The sequence below is a fragment of the Rhincodon typus genome, chromosome 33 (assembly GCF_021869965.1).
Source record: "Rhincodon typus isolate 14 chromosome 33, sRhiTyp1.1, whole genome shotgun sequence".
Classification (NCBI taxonomy): domain Eukaryota; kingdom Metazoa; phylum Chordata; class Chondrichthyes; order Orectolobiformes; family Rhincodontidae; genus Rhincodon; species Rhincodon typus.
Window position 1 is genome coordinate 22,285,179 of NC_063364.1, and position 23,076 is coordinate 22,308,254.

General features: G+C 41.8%; 1 protein-coding gene across 1 annotated transcript in view; it reads left to right on the top strand.

Moving 5' to 3' along the window:
• Positions 1 to 23,076, top strand: part of LOC109928951 (cytosolic carboxypeptidase 4) — a 272,400-nt gene that overhangs the window by 29,428 nt on the left and 219,896 nt on the right. The window contains exons 7-11 of the mRNA XM_048616090.1: positions 2,003 to 2,040; positions 4,499 to 4,707; positions 5,740 to 5,914; positions 8,962 to 9,044; positions 12,096 to 12,212. Of these exons, the coding sequence (XP_048472047.1) occupies positions 2,003 to 2,040; positions 4,499 to 4,707; positions 5,740 to 5,914; positions 8,962 to 9,044; positions 12,096 to 12,212 (622 nt within the window). The remainder of the gene's footprint in view (positions 1 to 2,002; positions 2,041 to 4,498; positions 4,708 to 5,739; positions 5,915 to 8,961; positions 9,045 to 12,095; positions 12,213 to 23,076) is intronic.

Here is a 23,076-nt window from a genome sequence, read left to right on the forward strand (position 1 = left end):
TTTCTGGGTTAATAGTCTAGTGATGATACCACTAGGCTATTGCTTCTTCTGTAACAAAATGGAGACCATTGACCGAATTCATTTGGAATTTAAGGATACGTTGTAGGCCATTTAGGACTGAGATGAGGAGAAATTTCTTCTCCCAGAGAGTGGTGAGCCTGTGGAATTCTCTGCCACAGAAGACAGCTGTGGCCAAACCACTAAATATTTTCAAGGAGGAGTTGGATATAGGTCTCAGGGCTAACAGGATCAAAGGGTATGGGGATCAGGAATTGGATGATCAGCCAGGATCAGATTGAACGGCTAAGCAGGCACAAAGGGCTGAATGGCCTACTCCTACTCTGTTTTTATGTCTCCATGCTTCTATGGAACCTTGCAAAACAAAAACCTCGTTGGCTAATGTGATTTAGGGAACTGTCCTTATTCTAGTGCCCTCTATGTTTCATTGCCTTTTGGTGGAGGCTGAAGGGGAGACTTGACAGAATTCTATAAAGTTATGAGATGTATAGATAGGGTTAACAGTCAGAATCTTTTTCCCAGAGTTGAAACTAGGGGAGATACGTTTAAGGGGAAAAGTTCAAAGGAAATGTGAGGGGCAAGCTTTTTACACAGAGAGTGGTAGGTGCCTGGGACGCGCTGCCAGGGGTAATGGTGGATGCATATGCGTTAGGGGCATTTAAGGGGCTTTTAGATAAGCACATGAATAAATAAGGAATGTAGGGATATGGACCATGGGCAGACAGCACAGATTAGTTTAACTTGGCATCATGAGCAGCGCAACATTTGTAGGGTGAAGAGCCCATTCCTGTACTGTTCTATGTTCGAAAGCAAACTGAAAGCCTGTTAAATTCCCTCTCAAATGCTGAATAGCAAACCATTAAGTGCTATTCGAGAAAGCAGCCCATCAAGCACAATCAGGTACTGGCCTTGTCTGAATATTGACATCCTGTCAACTAAAGCTAGAGAAGGTCCTAACCTCCCTGCCTCCCCACACTCCAGAGTTTATCGTGTCCCAGTTCTCCCAGGGATTTCAAAACCTCTACTTAGGTTTAACTGGCTAGAGCAAGACCATTCTTTCACAATCATGGACGTTTTCAATGTCTGACTGTCCATTTGATACCGATTGAGTGCTGTTGACCCAATATCATTAAGATGGTGGGATGCAGTCATCTGTGCGATCATCAGTTTTAGCACAGGTCTCAAATTACATTCCACCCCACGGAGACAGAATAATGGTCTCCTTGCTTGTTGGCAGCAGGATTCCTACTATTCCTGAGCTCGGATCTTCTCAACGCATTTTCATATCCGCTTGAATCCACGTGATAAGAAATGTCCAAATTTAGGATATTATCTGTCAGACTCCCCTAGAGAGAACACAAAGCAACTTATGTGTGAAATCGAAAGAGCAGACTAGAGCAACTAACATTGCTGCTACTTTATTTAAGTTTCACTTGAACATCAATGGGTGAGGTGGGGGGCAACCTGATAGAAATTTGCAAAATTATGACAGGTATGGATAGAATGGATAGTTGGAGTCTCTTTGCCAGTGTAGAAATGTTATTTACTAAGGGACATAGGTTTCAGATAAAAGGGGGTAAGTTCAAAGGAGATGCACGTTTTTTTACACAGAGGGTAGTAAGTGCCTGGAATGCGCTGCCAGAGGAAGTGGTAGAGGTGAATACAGCAGCAACATTTAAGAGGCATCTTGACAGATACATGAATAGGCAGGGAATAGAGGTACATAGACTATGCAGAGATAAAAGGTTTTCAGTTTAGAAGGGCATCATGTCTTGATGGGCCGAAGAGCCTGTTCCCACACTGTACTATTCTTTATTCTTTGGATCTGCATTATAGTCCTGTTCTCTAATTCAGGAATTAGAAAATCTTTATTTTCTGCGATGTTTGATCAGCAGCATTAATTTTTATAACGAATGTAAAGTATATTTTTGGCTAGATGAGCTGCAGTTTGCATTCTGAATAAAATATTATTTCTAATTTCTAGAGCAGCCATTGAAGCTCTTTCAGCTTTACTGAAATCAAGTAAGTTTTCATTCATTTTCAAGTTCATTGTACTTCCATAAGATCTATTGTAAAATGATTTAAAATTTGAGTACATTTACCTTATGCTGTGAATCTGTGTTTCCTATTTGGAGAAATATCTGTTGTTTATATCCTGTACTTTCCTGAGAAGAAATATTATTGAAATGTAAGATGACAACACTACGACATTTGTAAATTTTTCTAATTGTTATTTTTAAATTGCTTGAATGCAATTCTGTTTTTCCACACCTCTTTACATGAGGATGTTCTGCTGCTGTACATCATTCTGGATCATAATCTCACCAGCCCGTTCTCCTCACAGTACTGATTCACAGTCACATTTCTCATTCAACTGGTTCATTATCTCACTGCTGGTGGTGAAATTTGCTCTGTACAACCTGGCTGCTTCAATCACCTACAAAGCGAAAGTGACTGTGTACTGCAGATAAAATTAATTAGTTGTAAGTTTCATTGGGCTACCCTCAGGTCTCAAAGGTGCTGCATAAATTCAAAACAAAATTGCTGGGAAATTTGAGCAAGTCTGGCAACATCTGTGGAGAGACATCCAAGTTAGCGTTTCAGGTCCAGTGACCCTTCTTCAGAACTTATGGTAACTAGGAAAAGGATGGTGTTTATACAGAAGATGGGGTGGGTGGAAGCGAGAGAGTAAACAATAGATGGAGATAGAGCCCAAAGAGAGGAAAAAACAGTTGGACAGACAAAGGAGTGATCAAAGTTCAGTCTTGGGGAATGAATAGTTGCTAATGGGGGCTATTAGTGACTCACAATATTAGTGTGTGGTAGCAATCCATTTGATGCCAAGATCTGGTGTCTGGTAGTTGGGGTAAAGACATGGGAGAATGCGCCTCAAGCCCTAAAGCTGTCGAACTTGATGTTAAGTCCAGACGGCTTCTCAAGTCGAAAGTGAGGTGCTATTCTTCCAGCTTGCTCTGAACTTCACTGGACCACTGCAGAAAAATAATTTTTTTTACATAAATTCAAGCTATTTCCTAATTTTTTCTGTTTTGTGGGCCGAATCTCACTAACCCATCCTGCAACTCTGTTACTTATATCACAGTCTAATAATGGCATCTGTATTTTTGCCTCTGCGTTTTTGTGATTGTGGCGGTGGTTTTTTCCAACCACTATGTTTCCTCTGATCTTTCTCTGTTTGCTCATCTTTATGTGGCTGGTAGGTGATGGGATGCCGGAACAAGTTGAGATCTGCCAATTCTAGTCTAGGCGTTACATTTTAAAAACAGGGTATTTATTTGAAAAAACAACTCAAAGTATCGATCTTCAATGCTTAGACCAGAAATGCAACAATTGTCACTATTTTCACCACAAGATTAATTGTTGCAAGAATTGCATCATCCACACATAACATGAGGAGATTGGACCATGGTACAGTAAGGTTATATAATGAAAGATTGTGTTCGGTGTGTGGTCTCTGTACTGGAGACAGAGCAGATTGAGTTACACCAGGATTTGACATGTAGTCACACCTTTATTCCACAGGGTGACACTGTTGTCCATTAGTAAGATGAAGAGCCGACATTCTGGTATCAATCATGTGCCCTGAAGATCTACTCTATAGATAGATCTTATCTTAACCATATAAATATTTACAGATATCTCATGTATTGTTTTTGTTCTATATTAGTTAATTCATGTATATGTGTTCACATGTATGTATGCATTCTTTATCTTCAGTTCTTTACTTCAGTTCTTCAGTTCAATCCAAAGATGTGCAGGCTAGGTGGATTGGCCATGCTAAATTGTCCATAGTTTACAGGGATGTGCAGCTACGTGGATTAGCCATGGGGAATGTGGGGTTACAGGGGTAAGGTGGGGGTGTGGGTCTGGTTGGGATGCTTTTCGAAGGGATGGCGCAGACCTGATAGACTGAATGCCTTTGTTGTGCTCTGTTGGGATTAGTATGATTCTATTCTCTAATCAAAAGCAGGTTCAACTGACAGTACAGAAACCCACATTCCCTGCAGGGAAAGGAAGCAGATCCTAAAATCACCCCGGCCAGAATGGGAATTGAACGCCTATGTTTTTGGGACTAAAATCTGATAGACTCCAACCATCCAGCCAACTCGGTCAGAGTTGTTGTGGCCTGATGGTTGTTGCCCAGAGGTATGGCTAGTTAAGGTGGAACCTACAGCTTCCTTTCCATCACACACGGACCAGACTCTCTCTATGTACTGGTGCCCATCAATGTACATTGAAAACATTTACAAATGATACACGGTTGCATTATGAACACATCTTCCATGGCCATCAAGCCCTGGAGTGGGACATGAAATCTGGAGCTTCTGGGTCAGAGACAAGGTCACTGCACGACAAGATCAGACAGTAGTTTTCAGATTACCTCTGGGCAATAGGCACCTACTTAGATGTAAGGGAGACTTTCTGAAAGAATCTGATTTCCTGCTTAAACTCTTCGTTTCAGAATGGAACTGCAGGAAAGCAGTGGACAATGGATACATCCATAAGCTCCTGAAGGTGTATCAGGACTGGCACCAACGCGATACACAGAACAAGTTCATCTCCATTCACAAAGCTCTCCTCAACTGCATTAAGAATATCACAAACATCCAGATTGGGAAGGAAGCCTTTCTCCAGGCAGATGGGATGCGGGTCTTGCTCAGAGCCTCACAGGTGGGTAGAGTCATTGCTGAAAAAATACCATAAAAACTCCTTTCTGCTTGGTGGGGCTGCTGCTTCAACTCACAGAGACTTTGCCCATGATTGTTTCTTTATTTTGAACCGAATTTTTCAGTGAACAGGGGATCGGGTCAGCAGTGTGATGGAAAGGTTCTGAAAAAAAATGATTGTAAAGTCAGCTGTGACGGAGATACTGCTGTTATATGTGTGGAGCTGGAAAGCTGATTGATGTGAGAGCACTGTCAGTTTAACTCCTGCTGCTGGCTCAGGTTACCATGAAGGTCATGCCTTCTCAACACGGTGACCGTCAGGTTAAACTCGCCACTAGTTGTCTCTCTCTCTGTCTCTAATGAATATGGGAATACGGAGGCTTCACTAACATTACAACAATCTGACAGCCACATGGTCAGTAATTGCCCTACAACGAAAAGATCTTCAAACTCACAGAGTGTTAGAAGTTCACTAACGTCCTTTAAAGATGCCACCCTTACCTAGTCTGGTTTACATGTGACTCCAGACCCACAGCTATGTAGTTGACTCTTAACTGCATTCTGGGAATTTAGGGAAGGGCCATAAATGCTGGCCTGGGCAGTGATTCCCTTATCTCATGAATGAACAAAGAGAAAAAGCTGTTTCTTTGGATTTTCTGAAGAAGGGTCCCGACCCGAAACGTCAGCTTTCCTGCTCCTCTGATACTGCCTGGCCTGCTGTGTTCCTCCAGCTCCGCACTGTGTTATATCTGTTTCTTTGGATTGTTGTTCTCTTGTTTGAAATCATAGCTATTAATAGTTAAGATTTACAGCTATAAGGAACAGGCCATCAGCTCATTACAGAATGTATTAGAATCTGAATGAAAATGACTTTCGTTAAAACATAAGGGCTCAGCAGAAGAAAAGAAAAAAGTAACTTGTTTCTAAAAGCAGTATTGAAGGAGAACCCACGAGCAGAGTACACTACGTATCCATGGTGACAGTGAATTAATTTTCAGTGCTCTGGAGTCACTGTACTGGTTTCTTCCTTCTCTAGGCTTATGGCACTAGTGCAGGCCTGCAGCCTGTTGTCAAGTTGGCGACACAAGTCATGCGGAAGTGTCATCCCAAACAGCCTCTCCCTTTGTTCACAGTTAGAAGTTGCTATTCATTTGTACTCCCGAATGCAGCAGACTCCCACCCACTGGACCTTCCCAACACGGTTCCTCAAGGTGAGATCCTGTTAATTTGCCTGCGTTTCTGTTATTAATGAATAGACGCGTTTTGCTGAAGCCTTTCATCTTGCCATCATCAGACTAGTGCGAACTCCATAGTAACGCTTCTACCAATCAGAGCCCAATGGCCAGCCAGTCAGCACTGTACCATCCTACAATATAAATGTTGGTTTTGTCCCTTGACTTTTTATTCTTGTGAATTGTCCTGATGAGTGCAGGACAAGAAACTTTTTAACAAAACGTGTCTTTTTTCGGTCATACTCAAGTTCTGCACTGTCAAGTGACAATTCTGGTTACTCTTGCTTGGCTTTGCATTTGTAAATAACACAAGATCATAACACCATCAGAAATGAGCAGGAGTTGGCCATTCAACCTCTTGAACCTATCATGTCTCATCTTACAGTGGCCTTAACTCAGTTGTCTTGCCTGCTGCTTGTAACCCTTGACGTTCTTGTCATTAAAATGTCTCTAGCTCAATCTTAAATACATTCAATGACCCAGCCTCTGCTGCTCTCTGGAGAACACACTCCCAAAATTGAATGATTCTCTGAGAGATGAAGTTCTTCCTCATCTCCATCTTAAATGGAAGACCCCTTATTTTTACACTATGCCCCTTTGCTCTAGTTTCCCCCACTTGAGGAATTATCTCCCTGTAAGCATGCCATTACCCCTCAGGATCTTATATGTATCAGTAAGGTCACTCCTCATTCTTCCAAAGGAACATAGACGCAAACTGCTCAGCCATTGCAGGAGGTGATACTATCATCATCCACCAGAGCACTCTGTGAAGCTACTGACAATTGTTGCAGTCTGCAAATGTGCAGAAAGAAGTGGAAATCCAAAGTTGCTATCAAAAGAATCCCTGCCCCTCACAATGATGATGCTTATACAGATGGAAATCTTCTAGAAATCACTGATTTTATGTGAACTTATAATGTTACTGCCACCACAATAAAAGGAACAAGTTCTGCCTTGTTCAGAGATACAACTGGGTTTCTAATGGTTACCAAATCATAATTACTGCTAAACAACTTCTCTAGGCTAACTAATTTTAGAATGGCAAGATGTCAAATTCTCTGTGAAGATAAATAAATTAATTGATTTAATAGAAACATAGAAGATAGGAGCAGGAAGAGGCCATTCAGCCCTTCGAGCCTGGGCTCCGCCATTCTTCACGATCATAGCTGATCATCCAACTCAATAGCCTAATCCTGCTTTCTCCCCATAACTTTTGATCCCATTGCCCCGAAGTGCTATATCTGGCTGCCTCTTGAACACATTCAATGTTTTGGCATCAACTACTTCCTGTAGGAATAAATTCCACAGGCTCACCACTCTTTTGGTGAAGAAATGTCTCCTCACCTCTGTCCTAAATCGTTTACCCAGAATCCTCATACAGTGACCCCTGGTTCTGGACACACACACCATTGGGAACGTCCTCCCTTCATCTATCCTGTCTAGTCCTGTTAGAATTTTATAAGTCTCCATGAGACCCCCCTCATTCGCCTGAACGCCAGCGAAAACAATCCTAACCAAGCTAATCTTCCCTCATACGTCAGACCCGCAATCCCCAGAATCAGCCTGGTAAACCTTCGCTGCACTCCCTCGAGAGCAAGAGGATCCTTCTTCAGGAAAGGAGACCAAAACTGCGCACAATATTCCAGGTGTGGCCTCACCAAGGCCCTGTACAACTGCAACAACACATCCCTGTTCCTGTACTCGAAACCTCTCGCAATGAAGGCCAACATACAATTTGCCTTCTTTACTGCCTGCTGCACCTGCATGCTTACCTTCAGTGATTGGTGCACAAGGACATCCAGGTCCCACTGCATACTCCCATCTCCCAATTTACAGCCATTTGGGTAGTAATCTGCTTTCTTGTTTTTGCTTCTGAAGTGAATAACCTCACATTTATCCAAATTATACTGCATCTGCCATTGAGTTGCCCACTCACCCAAACTGTCGAGATTTTTGAAATACTTCTTTATGTTTGGTTTCTGTAAACACAGCCCTTAGTTTAGGTGGTACTGTTTGTAAGCCTGCAAGTTACCCTCGAAGTTGACCTGTTGTGTAACTCTATAGGACCATATGTCAGACTATATTATAGATAATTGTACATAATGGACAACTAAGCCTTTTGTCGCTGAGATCCAAGTAGATGTGTCAATGTCAATGAGTGGGATATTCTTTAACAGATAAATGAAATTCTCAGCTCCAAAAGGCAAGGACAATATTCTTATGGACCAACCCAAAACCCCTCAAAATATTTTAAGCAAATGGCCTGGACCCCAACATTTTCTTATGTTTATGGGCAAGTGTAAGGTGTTGTGTTCAGGATGCAATTCAATTGGTCAAACTATGAGGTTTGAAGCAAAACACACTTTATTCTTACACTATAGTTAAAATAGAAATAAAAGAAAAGAACTGGAATAATTTAACTCTATTGGAAAACTTAGCAGAACAATAGATTTTATAGCTACTAACCAGTAACTATTCCAATATAGTAACATCCCATAAACACACCCATGGTAAAGGCAAATTCAATAAAAACGGATTGTCTCACATGTAGTTCTCTAGTCCAAGAGGAAAGAGCATCAAGAGAAAACTCAGAGAGAGAGAGAACTCAAGTGGTTTCCTGTAGCAGGGAGAGATGTATAGCAGCTTCCAAACTCCAGCAGCTACTCAAAGTTAAACTAAAATCCTGGTTCTGTGGGAGCTTGACCCCACTCTTTCATGTTGCTTCTATTGCTCCAACTTTAAAAAAAAATCCAAGGCCTCACAAGCAGTTTACTTCATTGACTTGGAACAGACCGCTCATCGCCTCTGTCTCAACCTCTCTTCATTAAAAAAAAACCAGGACAAAATACACCTCTTAAAGCCATAGTGTCATTATGATATCCATGATAAGAATATACAATCATCAGTTAAAGTAAAATCCCCAGATGATCGAAAATAAGGATAATGACTGGTAATAAATTCATCATTCTCTAAATTATGGAGATGAGTGGCTAGAATCAGGCTGACAGAGTTGTGTATTTGTACAGAGGTCATTGCAATGAAAGATGATGATGAAGATCAGGATGATGAAGATGACATTGGGAATGAAGAACCAGCATATAATGAAGATGTAAGTAACTGTAACAAAATGAAGACTGTAGAGAAAGATGAAACTAACACTGGTTTTAAGTATAAGTGCAGCTGGCAGATACAGTGTAAAAATAACTTTCAGTTCTAAAACGCAGCTCTATATAATGAAGTTGAAATGATGTACGTTAGGCCAAGTGTTAAAAAGGAAAATGATGAGATGGAGTGGGAAGCAAAGGAATAGTCAAGAAGAAGTCTTTTGAGGAAGTCTTAAAGATATAGGCTTGAGGTGACGGAGTGGTGTAAGCTGGATGGGGAGATCCAGAGAGTAGTAGTCTCAGAACCAAAGGACTGATCACCAATGATCGGGTTTAGATGAGAAGTATTCCATTGTTAGGAGAACAGAGGATGTCTGTGGAGATACAAAGCAAGAAAACAATAGAATCAATCATTAAGTTGTTGACGCAAATTTGGGTATATGTAGCCTGTATCTGGAGTCAGGGGTTTGAGGTGACATCAGAATAAAACAGAACAGGACCCCAGAAGTGAAAATCCCGCTTGATGTATTTTAAATTGAATCACACCTAAACATTGGATTAGGGGCAGGAGGTTTGACTTTGTTCTAATTCAACTTGTTAACTGAGGCATGTCAGGAGATGGGAAATTAGACAAGAATTTGAAGTCAATTCATAAAGGATGAGGACTTGATAGAATTATCATTCTATTGTTTCTGAATCCTTTCCCCTCCCTATCACTGTAACATCTTTGCACCCTATAATATGGCACCCCCTACTCAAACTTCAGCCTGTTGTACACTCCCATCTTTTCCCCATTTCAGGCAACTCTGCTTTGAGCATCTAGAACCCCTGCTCTGGTATTGTCACCTTGCATCCTCATGTTCATCCACTTCTTCCTTTTTCTCCCTCAGGATCCTCCCTGAAGGTCACCTTTGTATCTGAAAAGTTGTGCATTGCATTAATATATTTGCTGAAATATCCAAACCTGCTTGTTTACAGCATTATTTTGAAATGCAGGCACATGTAATGGTAACTGCAAAGAGAAATGAACCACTGAAATTATAGAATCCCTACAGTGTGGAAACAGGCCATTCAGCCCAAAAAGTCCACACCACCCCTCCGAAGAACATCCCACCCAGACTCATTCCCGTACCCCTGCCTTTCCCATGTCTAACCTACCTCACCTACACATCCCTGAACAATACGGGCAATTTCCCATGGCCAATCCACCTAGCCTGCACATCTTTGGACTGTGGGAGGAAACTGGAGCACCCGGAGGAAACCCACGCACACATGGGGAGAATGTGCAAACTCCACACAGACAGTCGCCTGAGGCTGGAATTGGACCCGGGTCCCTGGCGCTGTGAGGCACCAGTGCTAACCACTGAGCACCGTGCTGCCCAAAAGTGGAAAATTCAATGTAAAATGGCATTTAAAGGGACAGGTGCATCCAAAGGGCAGTATCACAACATTAACTGAGAATCTTGAAAACAGTAGAAGGTTTCAATCCATTCATTATCAGCCTTTTCCGAGGTTGAAGGTACATGGGTTCACAGACACAAACTAATGAGAAATAAATCACGTGTGAAAGCTAGAAGTCACAGTTCCCTCATTCTGTGCATGTTTGGAGCAGATATGTGTTGAGTGTGGTATTTCCCCAGATGACCACTCCTGATGCCATTTGGTATCTGCCTCCTCTTACCTATATGTGGTAATGATGTGCCAGTTAGTTCACTGTCACCCTAGCTTCTTGCTTTGTGTTGGACCTATGTAGTGAATACTGGTGAGGATACACCACTGCAGAATATCAAACAGAAGGGGTCTTGTTCTTAGCTCATAAGAAGGTTTGTTGCATGATTGGAATAAACACAACTGCATTCGGTCAGGCAGAATTATTAAGACCATTAGGATCAGGTGCAGATCCATCTTACTCCTCGGAAAGCAAGACCCGATCTTTTTATCTCTACAGACAGTGTGTGACACTAGCAGGGTGGAATCAATATAACCTTCACCAGGGTCAGAAAGAGCAACAACAGATCCCAGTGTAGCTCCTGGCTCTTGTATTGACTCCCGACCCGAGCACAGTGATGTCACGCCCCAAACCTGCCTCCAACCCCCAACAGTGACAGAGTGATCCCACCCACAACCGCCATAGTGACCCCACACTCCCACAGTGACCCCACCCCCCACTGAGCACTGTCCCCATCTCTAACCCGAGCCCAGTGAGTCCACTAGAGCCCTGATGTCAGTACAGGTACCGATAGTATTCCATTGAATAGTCTCAAATATGTCTCCAGGCAAGCCATTAAAATAATTCACAAGAGAATTCCCCTAATGGTAAGCAGCAGCTGCAGTAAAATATAGAAAGATATTTGCACTTACAGTACCTCTCTGACTGCAATTTGTTGTGTCTAGTCCCCACTCATGGAGGAGAATCACAACTTTGTACAAAAGTTGCAGAATGGTGACTTGCTCTCTCGAGTGCAAGACCTGACTGGATAGTACCTAAGCAAGTTACTGGATATAAGGTGAAAACAAAATGTCTTGTATGTGAAACTCCCAGCCGTACATTAACGTTTTGCCTGAAATCAAATTAATTTCATACTGTGCTTGCATTAATTTGTGACAACTTTACTCAGCAGAGCCCTTTGAGTCTCAGTCGGAAGGTTTTGGGTTCAAAACCCATACTGGGGCTTGAGAATGTAATATAACCTGACATTTCAGTGCTAGGGGAATCACTGCATTGTCTGAAACATTATTCATTAGATAATATGGTAAACAGAGTTTATTATAGCTTCATGCACTCGTTCAGATGCTTGTCAAAGATTTCATTATATTATACGAAGAAAAGCAGAGAGTTTTCTCGTGTTCCAGCCTTAGACTATATCACTAAATTCATTCATCTCTAAGCTATTTGTGGCAGGTGAAATGTGCAGTAATTGTCGTGTTTGCATATGTAACAGTTGAAAAAGTAATTAATTGCGTGAAGAGGCAAGAATTATTTCAATATAATGAGGAGCTAGATAAAGGCAAACATTAGTTTTAAACTTGAATATGTTCCCACTTATTTGTTTAAGGATGATGATCTTGAAACAGATTTAACAAGACTGAGGCCAAATCCACAACTTGATAGACCCATGGAGGAGCTGAAACAATATGAAAGACTTTGCCCAGAACTTATTGGATATTTTCAGGTGAGTTCCTAGACCTTTTTAGTGCTCAATAGCCATTGTATTGTTGTTGTTTAAATATTAAATGATTTTACTGACATAGTGCTTTCTGGAGATGGTCAGTGCTGATAAGGAAGAGAATGTCTAAAAGATAGAACATTTACTTCATAGTCCAATGGTATCAATAGTTCTTGGGACCAGTACAAGGCATCAAGAAATTAGTTCCTATTGGAAAATTTGAGCTCATAAAACAACACCAAATGAAGTCATCTATCTGTATGGATATAATATTACTAGCAACTAATTTCTGTCTTACTGAAAGCTTTCTGATTAGTTCAGCAGAGGCTTATGTTGCATTTCCCGCACTTCTGCCCTCTCATCCCGTCCCCCAACAAAAACAAAGACAGAATTCTCCTTGTCCTCATGTACCACCCCACCAACCTCCAGATCCAATGCATCATCCTCCGACACTTCCGCCATCTGCAATCTGACCCCACTACCGAAGACATTTTTCCCTCCCCACCCCCATCTGCCTTTTGTAGGGACCGCTCTCTCCGAGACTACCTTGTCCGCTCCACACTTCCCACTAACCCCACCACCCCAGCACCTTTCCCTGCAACCGAAGGAAGTGCTACACCTGCCCCTACACCTCCCCCCTCACCTCCAATCAAGGCACAAAACAAACCTTCCATTTCAGACAGGGGTTCACCTGGACATCTGTCAACTTGGTCTACTGTATCCGCTGCTCCCGGTGTGATATCCTGTACATTGGTGAGACCAAGCGTAGACGTGGGGGACCATTTTGTGGAGCACCTACACTCTGTACGCAACAAACGACAACATCTTCTGGTTGCCAACAAGTTTAACTCCTCTTCCCACTCCCTGGGCATTCTGGGCCTCCTCCAGTGTCACAATGACACCACATGCAAACTAGAGGAGAAACACCTCATATTCCGCCTCAGGAGCCTAAACATGGAATTCACCGGTTTTAAAATCTCCCCACCCCAGGCCTCACCCCATGTCCAAGCCTCCCATCTCATTTCTGCCTCCTTAATCTGACGCAACCTGTCCATCTTCTCTCCCATCTATCTGCCCCTCCCATCCCACTGACCAATCTCCACCACTTCCTACTTGCACTCACCTATCACCATCCCACCTACTTTCCCCAACCCACCTCTCCTCTCTCTATTTATTTCCCTGCTCCCATCCCCCTCCATGTTTCTGAAGAATGTTTCTGACCCAAAACGTCAGCTTTCCTGCTCCTCTGATGCTGCCCGGCCTGCTGTGTTCCTCCAGCTCCACACTGTGTTGACCTCTTTATGTTTCTTCATTCTGTTTAGAGTAAGTATCAAACTTTCTCCCCCTCTGAGAGAAGCAACTTGACTTATTTTGGAGACACCTCTACTGTCTCACATCTTCCAAACTTTCGAACGAGTTTAGGTCTGGAAGCTTTTCACAAATTTAAAAATATAATGACTGCCAGATGTGACTTGGCCATCATGTTTGTCACCTTTTCAAGTAATTGAATGGAGTTATCAGACATGATCTTTTTCTCATGAAGCCCTTCAGACTGATTTCGGCTGCTGCCACAAATCCAACCCTTGCCAATTCTGTCCTCCCGGATGCTGCCAGCCTCAGTCTGTTGTTGGATGTCTGTACTGCACTGTCGAGGCTGCTCGACTATCCTAGACTACCCTCACTCTGGGCTGTTGTAACTCTGTGTTTACCTTACCTGAGATTGACTATTGTCTGCTGTCTGGACTAACTCTTATTTACATATGCTGGTAATGTTCTGGGGACCCATGTTCAAATTCCACTGTGGCAGATGGTGGAATTTGAATTCAATAAAAATCTTGAATTACGAGTCTGCTGTGACTGTCAGGAAAACCCCATCTGGTTTGTTAATGTCCTTTAGGGAAGGAAACTGCCTTTGTTACCTGGTCTGGCCTACATGTGACTCCAGACCCACCGCAATGTGGTAGACTATTAACTGCCCTCTGGGCAATTAGGGATGGGCAATAAAGGCTGGCCTGGCCAGTGATGCCCTCATCCCATGAATGAATAAAATAAAGTACAGATTGCTGATTACACCTCTCCATTACAGTTTCTTCTCAGAGTCTCAATGACGTGTGGCTGTTGATATCAGAATCACAATTTCATTCACAAATAGTCCTTCTTTCTGTACATGCTTCATTCTGTTTCCTTCAGGATGCCATTTTGATGACTTCAGATTGGCCTGTTGTTCTCTGCATCATTACCTTTAAGCTGGGTGAATGCCTAGCCGCTTAGCAAATGGGGAATATGGGGTTCAGTGGGCAAACTGCTAATTGTCCCTTTAAGATGCATGCATATTAGGTCACATGGCTGACTTAAAGTGATCGTGCACTAAAAGTAAATCTGAGTGAACAGAGCAAGGGGAAATTACAGGGAAAACCAGCTCCAGAGTATCCTTGTGGATCTTTATATGAACTGAGTCAATGCCCATTTACTTTCGAACACATCAAATTTACTAATCTCCTGAGACCGTGTCTGTCAAACCTGATGATTAACATTCCCAGTTTATTTCACACTTCACAAACAGAGGGGAATTTTCTACCACAGAAAGTGGTTAAGGCCAAAACATTGCAAGTTTTCAAGAAGGAATTAGATACAGTTCTTGGGGTGCCTGGATCCAAGGATATGGGGAGAAAACAGGAACAGGATATTGAGTTGGGTAATTGGTCGAGACCATATTGAATTGTGGAATAGGTTCAAAGGGCTGTATAGCCTAAATTGATTCCGATTTTCAATGTTTCTTCTTTAGTTTTCAAGTAATCCGCCAAAAAGCATTTTTTAATTGTGGCTAACTTAAATTATTACTCACTACTTTATTTATTTTGTTCTCCATCTGAACCAAAGATTTTGTCCTCTTTTATTGCTACAGCTCATCCATTATTTGTTTATTGTTTCTAATGTTTACTAGGCCTCTCCTTACAAATTCCGCCTCTGCTTGGGATCCATGACATTCTTTGGAAGATTTTTCTTCCCCCTGTTTACTACCATTTATTTTATAAAACATCAGATTTAATGACCTCATGAGACCATGTCTGTCAAACGTGATGATTAACATTCCCAGGGTTTTCTGTAACAATGCAGTCTTTAATTGTTATAATGCATGGTTGTAGCTGACCAGAAACATGAGGTGAGCCAGCAAATGAGTTGCTGTGTACACAAAACTGAGAGAAACTCAATTCAAAGGAATCCGAGAGCAGCCCCAGGGGAAATTCGCTGGTGTACACACAATGGAATAAATTTAGGGTTTAAATCTAATCGCCGCTTCAAAATGTTATAAAATACTTGTTTAGCTGTCGCTGCGTGACATCTTTTGAATTCTTAGATTAAATTCTAGCCGTTCCATCACTTGCAGCTTTCCATTAAGTTCTGATTATTTCTTAAGTGTAGAATAAATCGTAGCAAGAAGGTTGGCAGAAACTTTAGTGAAATTAAAATACAAGTGAGCTAATGACCCCCTCTGTGGGGTTTTAATGGCTAGTGACTTTCCCTTCACACGTGTTGTGTAATTGGGGTCATTTCAATAGAATAGGAACTGACTGGGAGTGCTATCTGAATCCCACAAAGGATTGTTTTCAGCTTTTTATTCCTGGACTTCTCTCCAAATTTCTACCTGTGAGACCTTTCCTGCTTGTGACAGAGGCGTAGTGGTAATGTCACTAGGTTAGTAACCTAAGGACCAGGACTAATGGCCAAAACAGAAATTGCTGGAGAAACTCAGCAGGTCTGGCAGCATCTGCAGAGAGAAGAATAGAGTTACAGTTCCCCTTCGTCAGTACACCAGACTCGAAATGTTAACTCTGTTTTTCTCTCCACAGATGCTGCCAGACCTGCTGAGCTTCTCCAGCAATTTCTGCTTTTGTTTCAGATCTCTAGCATCTGCAGTACATGGTTTTTATTATAGTGGTGTGGGGCCATGACCAGCAGCTGGTGGAAAGTAAAGTTAAATTAATTAATAAATCCAAAATTGAAAGTTGGGCTCAGTAATGTTGACCATGAACTATCATCAGTTGTCAAAAAAGCTTGTCTAGTTCATTAATGCCTTTGAGAGATGGAAATCTTCTGACCCACTTGTGATTACAGAGCTACAGTAATATGTATGATCCTTAACTCCAAAAAGGTTCCCTTGCAAGCCACTCAGTTCAAGGAAAATTAGTGATATGCTGGTCTCACTGATACTCATGTTCTGCGAAATAATTTAAAAGTATAATTTAAAAAATATAATTATCTCCCAGTTGGTGGGAGGCCAAAATGTTAAATCATAGGCTAGCTACCATGACCCCTTGATTCCATTTGGCATAAAGCTAGAGGGATGTTTGAAGAATCAGAAGTTCACAGCTCAGATAGACGCTGTCAGAGAGAGGCGTTGTTGTTGGTATCATGTCAATCATTTCTACCCAGAACTGACTCTGTCACTGCATAGGCATCTAAAGCCCCACAGAGCCAAACTGTCTTGTAGCAGCCTTGGGAAGGTTGATGTGTGATCTCCGTTTACACAAACCAAGCGCCACTGGAACTGCAGACACGTCTCACCAACAGTCAGTTGTCAGTCACTTCTCAGACCCCTGCCATTAGTATCAGCTTTGTTGCTGAGTATATCATGCATTGAGTGACAGGAAAACAGCTGTGTCTGTGGGCATTGCAATCAGAAATACTTCAGTTTTTGTACTGTGAATTATTTCATCAAAAAGATGTGGAGTATGGGCTTACTTTTATTTCTGAGGCAATATATAATCATTGGGAAGAACAATGTTATTTCTCCTAAGGAAGTTATATCGGATTTGAAACATTAACTCTGTTTCTCTCTCCACAGATTCTGCCAGACCTGCTGAGTTTCTCCAGCATTTTCTGTTTTATTATACAATATTATTTCTCTTTTAGAGATAGTAGGAACTGCCGATGCTGGAGTCTGACATAACAAGGTATGGAGCTGGATGAACACAGCAGGCCAGGCAGCATTAGAGGAGCAGGAAAGCTGACATTTTGGGCTGGACTCTTCAGAAAATTTCCTGCCTGGCCTGCTGTGTTCATCCAGCTCCACACCTTGTTATCTCTTATTTCTGTCTTGATTTGGAAGCAGCATAGTAAGGAGAAACTGTTACTGTTTGCTTCAAAAATGTTGAAAGCTTTTTAAAACTTTTGAAACCTATTTTTTAGGAATGTGTATTAATTGTAAAGGGATCAGCTGTAATATTATTGCATGCAAGCAAGATTGGCACTTGTCACCTTGTGACTCTCGGCTTGGATCAGGACCAATGGGAAGGGAATCGAGAAAAAAGCCATGTGACTGGGAGGCAAAAAAAAAGCTGCAAAAATAATGGAAAGCTAAATGTAGAAGAATAGCGGGAAACCCTATATACACTGCATTATTTTGTGCTGATGGCCATTAAACCGAATAAAAAGCCTTGTGATTTGAATGTGGGACAATACATTTTGAGGAAGCAGAAAGACAAACCTGCTGTCAACCACCTCCTGGAGAATTCTGGTCTTGCAGACGGGATCCCAGCTTGGGTTTGCTGTTCTATGATGAGAAAAGAAATGTGTTGATTTTGAAACATATTAGATCCTGCAGGGGCTTGACAAGCTCAATGCTAAGAGGATGTTTCCCCTCAAGGGAGAGTCTAAGACCAGAGGGCATACGCTCAGAATAACAGGGCACCAATTTAAGACTACGACGAGGAGGAATTTTGCCTCTCAAGGGTTGTGAGTCTTTGGAAATCCTTGCCACAGAGAGTTTGGAGCAGAGTTGCTGTGTATATTTTAGGCTGAGATAGTGAGGTTCTTGATCAGCAGGGGAATCAAGGGTTATGGGGAAAGGGTGGGAAAGCCGACATGAGGTATATTGGATCAGCCTTGATCCTGTTGGATGGCGGAGAAGGCTCAAGGGGCTGAATGGCCTACAGCTGTTCCTATTTTTGATTAACCCCATCAAACAAAACATGAAGTGCCCTGATGACCTTTCCAATACAATTCTGACTCCCCATGTAGGAAATGTTGCCATAGGCTGTGGAAACCTCATAAGCAAGAGATCAAAGTTGCATTGGCTGCAAATGTAGCGTAACAGTTGAAATTACAAGGCTACTTAACACCTGACTAGACTAACCTTTCAGGTGTGGATTTCAGAATCCTACTCTGGTTGACATTTCTTGGAAGTGGAGGTTTTAGAATTGTCTCCTACCCCTTGCTGGGGTGTGGGCAGCTTTACATTCAAGTGGTGAAAAATGAGCTGCAGAGAACTGTTGCCAGGATGCTGTTTAGTTGCCCATTGGCATTCTATTTTTCTATAAATTGGAAATTATAATGTTGTGGAAGTTTGAGAGCTAGACACTTTATTTTTATATTAATTAATGATACAGGAATCTGTTTGAACAAAATGTCATTGAGTTTGAAATTAATTAATCCGAGGGGGAATCTGTGATGAGAATACTGTCAAATTCATTTAAATAGTTCCACTGATTAGTTGCACTGTTGCCTGAGAAAACATTTATTCTTAAATTAAATGTATGCTGTACTGGTTTATAATGATTCTAAACAGCACAAGTGTGGGGTCCGTTGATCAAAATTAATTAGATTAAGTGAAATGGAGAAAGTTCAATAACATTTAACTGACAATTTCTTGTGCTAACAATTATGTCACTGCTGCGACTTTTCTGTAACAGAATACTTCAGACTAACTGTCTCTGGTTTGTTAGATACAATTATTTATCATTTCCTGTAAGTAAATGTTTAACTCTGCTGAAAAGACAGTTTGGGAGAAATTCTTTAATCATTGCTGGAGTGCAGACTGCTTTATCATGCGTAAAGCTGCAAGTGGAAGCAATTGTATCCCAACAAATGCAAAAATGGATAGATATCTTGAAACAGAGGAAAATACTGGGCTGTGCTGTGAAACTGAAACCGTGGGGTTTGTGTTCGATCAATCTTAAACAAAGAGCTTTCAACATTCTGGAGCATTCAACATTCTGTGTTTGCACGCTGATAATCACATTTCTCCTTTGGTGAGGCAGACAAGATGGTTTTCTGGATCTGAACTCTGAATAGACAGGATATTGCAGAACTTGACAGTAAATCCCACTTTAATAGCATTTCTTATAGGCTGTGTTCATGGGCAAAGCCACTGTTAGGTGTACTGTTGCGACTTGCCAATGTAAAAGGTGAGAGTTGCACCTGACTGAATGCTGCAAAAACAACTGTGTCTGTTCGTTGCCAACAGGAAACAAGTTACCAGACTATAATAATTTCTGACATTGTTTTAAACAAATTATACGATTTGGGAAAACATAGCAACAGCCTGAACGCTTCCTTGCAAACTGGTGCTTCCATTGACAATAGTGTCTGGATTAATTAGTCTTTTCATTGATACCAGGGACTCCCATAACAAAAACATTTAAAGACTGATTATAATTGTTGCTATGTTTATTTAGGTCTCACAATGTTATGATTCCAGCTAATGGTAATACTGGGCAAATCAGATGTTGCAGTTAGTTATCATGAGGGCTAGTCATTGAAACATATTCACATAGGGCTGCAGATGTTATTTAACAACACAAGTTCATTTCACAAAAGAAGAAGAATACAAATAAAGCTGGATGCATAAAGACAGCAGTTAGGAAGATCTTAACATGCACATCAAAACAAATGTTCAATGTGTTTCCCAACACTATCCATTACAAAGAGAAAAATATTTCTCTTATTTTAGTTATTTTAATCTTTACTTACTCCAGGCTTTCCTCTTTCTTTTTCTTGTACTGTGGACACAATTTCATGATTCTTTCTAAGTCAGCTGACATGACTATCCCCATCCTCAATGATGGAAGAGCCTAATATATCAGTGCAAAAGATAAGGCTGAAATATTCACAGCAATCTTCAGCCAGAAGTGCTGAGTGAGTGATCCATCCTGGTCTCCTCCAGTTGTTCCCAGCATTACAATCTTTAACCAGTTGGACACACTCCAAGAAATGGTTGGAGATACTGGATACTGCAAAGGCTTTGGGCCCCGACAATATTCCAGCAATAGTACTTAAGACTTGAGCTCCAGACCTTGCCGCTCCCCTAGCTAAGCTGTTCCAGTACAGTTACAACACTGGCATCTACCCAACAATGTAGAAAATTGCCCAAGTACGTCCTGTAAACGAAAATCAGGACAAATCCAACCCGGCCAATTATCGCCCGATCAGTCTGCTCTCGATCATCAGTAAGGTGATGGAAGGTATCATCAACAGTGCTATCAAGCAGCACCTGCTCACCGATAACCTGCTTAGTGACGCATGGTTTGGGTTCTGGCAGGGCCACTCAGCTCCTGACCCCATCACAGCCTTGGTTCAAACTTGGACAAAAGGCCTGAATTCCAAAGTGAGGTGAGAGTGTCAGCCTTTGACATCAAGACAGCATTTAATAGAGTGTGGCGTTAAGGAGTCTGAGCAAAACTGGAATCAATGGGTATCAGAGGGTAAACTCTCCGCTGGTTGGAGTCATATCTGACACATAGGAAAATGATGGGGTTGTTGGAGGTCAGTCATTTCAGCTCCAGGGCATCTCTGCCGGAGTTCCTCAGGGTAGTGTCTTCAGTCCAAACATTTTCAGCTGCTTTATCAATGACCTTCTCTCCATCATAAGGTCAGAAGTGGGAATGTTTGTCGATGATTGCACAATGTTCAGCACCACTCATGATTCCTCAGATACTGAGGTGCGACAAGACCTGGACAAATACCAGGCTTAGGCTGACAAGTGGCAAGTGACATTTGCAGCACACAAATGCCAGGCTATGACCATCTCGAATAAGAGGCAATCTAATTACTGCCTCTTGACATTTAATGGTGTTACCATCACTGAACGCCCCGCGATCAACACCTTGAGGATTACCATTGACCAGAAATTCAACTGGACTCACCACATAAAGACAGTGGCTACAAGAGCAGGTCAGAAGCTAGGAATACTGTGGCAAGTAGTAGACTCCTCAAAGCCTGTCCATCTACAAAGCTCAATTCAGGAGTGTGATGGAATACTCCCCAGTTGCCTGGATGAGTGCAGTCCCAAAAACACTCAGAAGCTTATCACCATCAGGGTAAAGCAACCTGCTTGACTGGCACCACATACATAAGTATCCATTCCCTCCACCATCGATGCTCAGTAGCAGCAGTGTGTATTATCTACAAGATATACTACAGAAATTCAACAAATATTCTTACGTAGTACCTTCCAAACCCATGACCACTTCCATCTACAAGGCCAAGATTCATGGGAACACCACCTGAACGTTCTGTTGCTGGATCAAAATCCTGGAATATTCTCCCTCATGGCATTGTGGGTCAACTTACAGATTGTGGATTGCAGCAGTTGAAGAAGGCAGCTCACTACCATGTTCTCAAAGGCAGCTAGGGGCTGGTAATAAATGCTGGCCAGCCAGTGATGCTCACATCACTGAGTGAACAAATATTAAAAAAAACTTCCACAATTGCAGTTGTCAAAATGTTCTCAGCCATTTGAAGATTTTTATCCAAACTCTCTTTACCTGGAAGCTTCACAAACTGGAATTATTTTTTTTTTCATTCAGCCATAGGATGTAGTGTCATTGGCTGGGCCAGCATTTATTGACCATTCGTAATTGCTGTTGAGAAGGTGGTGTTGAGTTGCCTTCTTGAACTGCTGCAATCCATTTTGTGTAGATCGACCATAGCACTGTTAAGGAGGGAGCCCCAGGATTTTGACTCAGTAACACTGAAGGAATGGTGATATGTTTCCAAATCAGGATGGCGAATGGCTTGGAGAGGAACTTGCTGGTGATTGTGTCTGCTGTCCTTCTCCTTCCAGATGGTAGTGGTCTTGTCTTTGGAAGGTGCTGCTGAAGGACCTTGGGTGAATTTCTGGATTGCATATTGTCAATGGTACACACTGCTGCTACTGAGCATCAATAGTGGAGGGAGTGATGCTTGTGGATGGGGTGCCAAACAAGCAGGCTGCTTTGTGCTGGGTAGTGTCAAATCTCTTGAGTGTTTCTGTAGCTGCGTTCATCCAGGCAAGTGGAGAATATTTCATTACACTCCTGACTTGTATCTTGTAGATGATGGACAGGCTTTGGGCAGTAGGGAGGTGAGTTAATCACTGCAAGATCCCTAGCCTCTGATGTGCTCTCATAACCACTGTATGTATATGCCTAGTCCAGTTCAGTTTTTGATCAATGGTAATCCTCAGGATGTTGATAGTGAGGTATTCAGTGATATAATAAAGGGACGGTGGTTAGAGTCTTCTTTGTTGGAGATTGTCATTGCCTGGCATTTATGTGGCATGAATGTTGCTTTGGCCGAGGTAACTGGTTCCCCTGAACGGAACTGGAAGGAGTTGGTTACCCGACTGGGAGAAACTATTCTACTTTCTGAACTGAACCTTTGATTCTTCTGAACGAATGTTGAACCTTCTGTTCTGAAGTCAAGACTAAACTAATTGCCTTAATATGTTCCACTGTCTGTTATAAAATCAGAAGCATAAAAATTTCATCCGTTAACCACACATGGGTTCTCCCAGGCACTTGACTGCAGTCCCATGACTTTTTGGAATTGATGCACTTAGGTTATTGTGAAATTAACTTTCTGACCTGTGTAACAAAAAAGCCTTCACAGAGCAGCCCAAAAGCAATCTGCTCTATTTTTAATAAATCCAAATTCCAGAATATTACACACAAGAACTAGTTTAAAGTTTAATGTTATGCTGGCATTATGTCACTAGTAAGACTGTGAATGTGTAGATGGATTACAGCGACCATTTTTGCTTTGGGAACAAACACTATTTAAAAAAAAAAGTTCTCGTTGTTCTAACAGATACATATTGGTCATCATTATA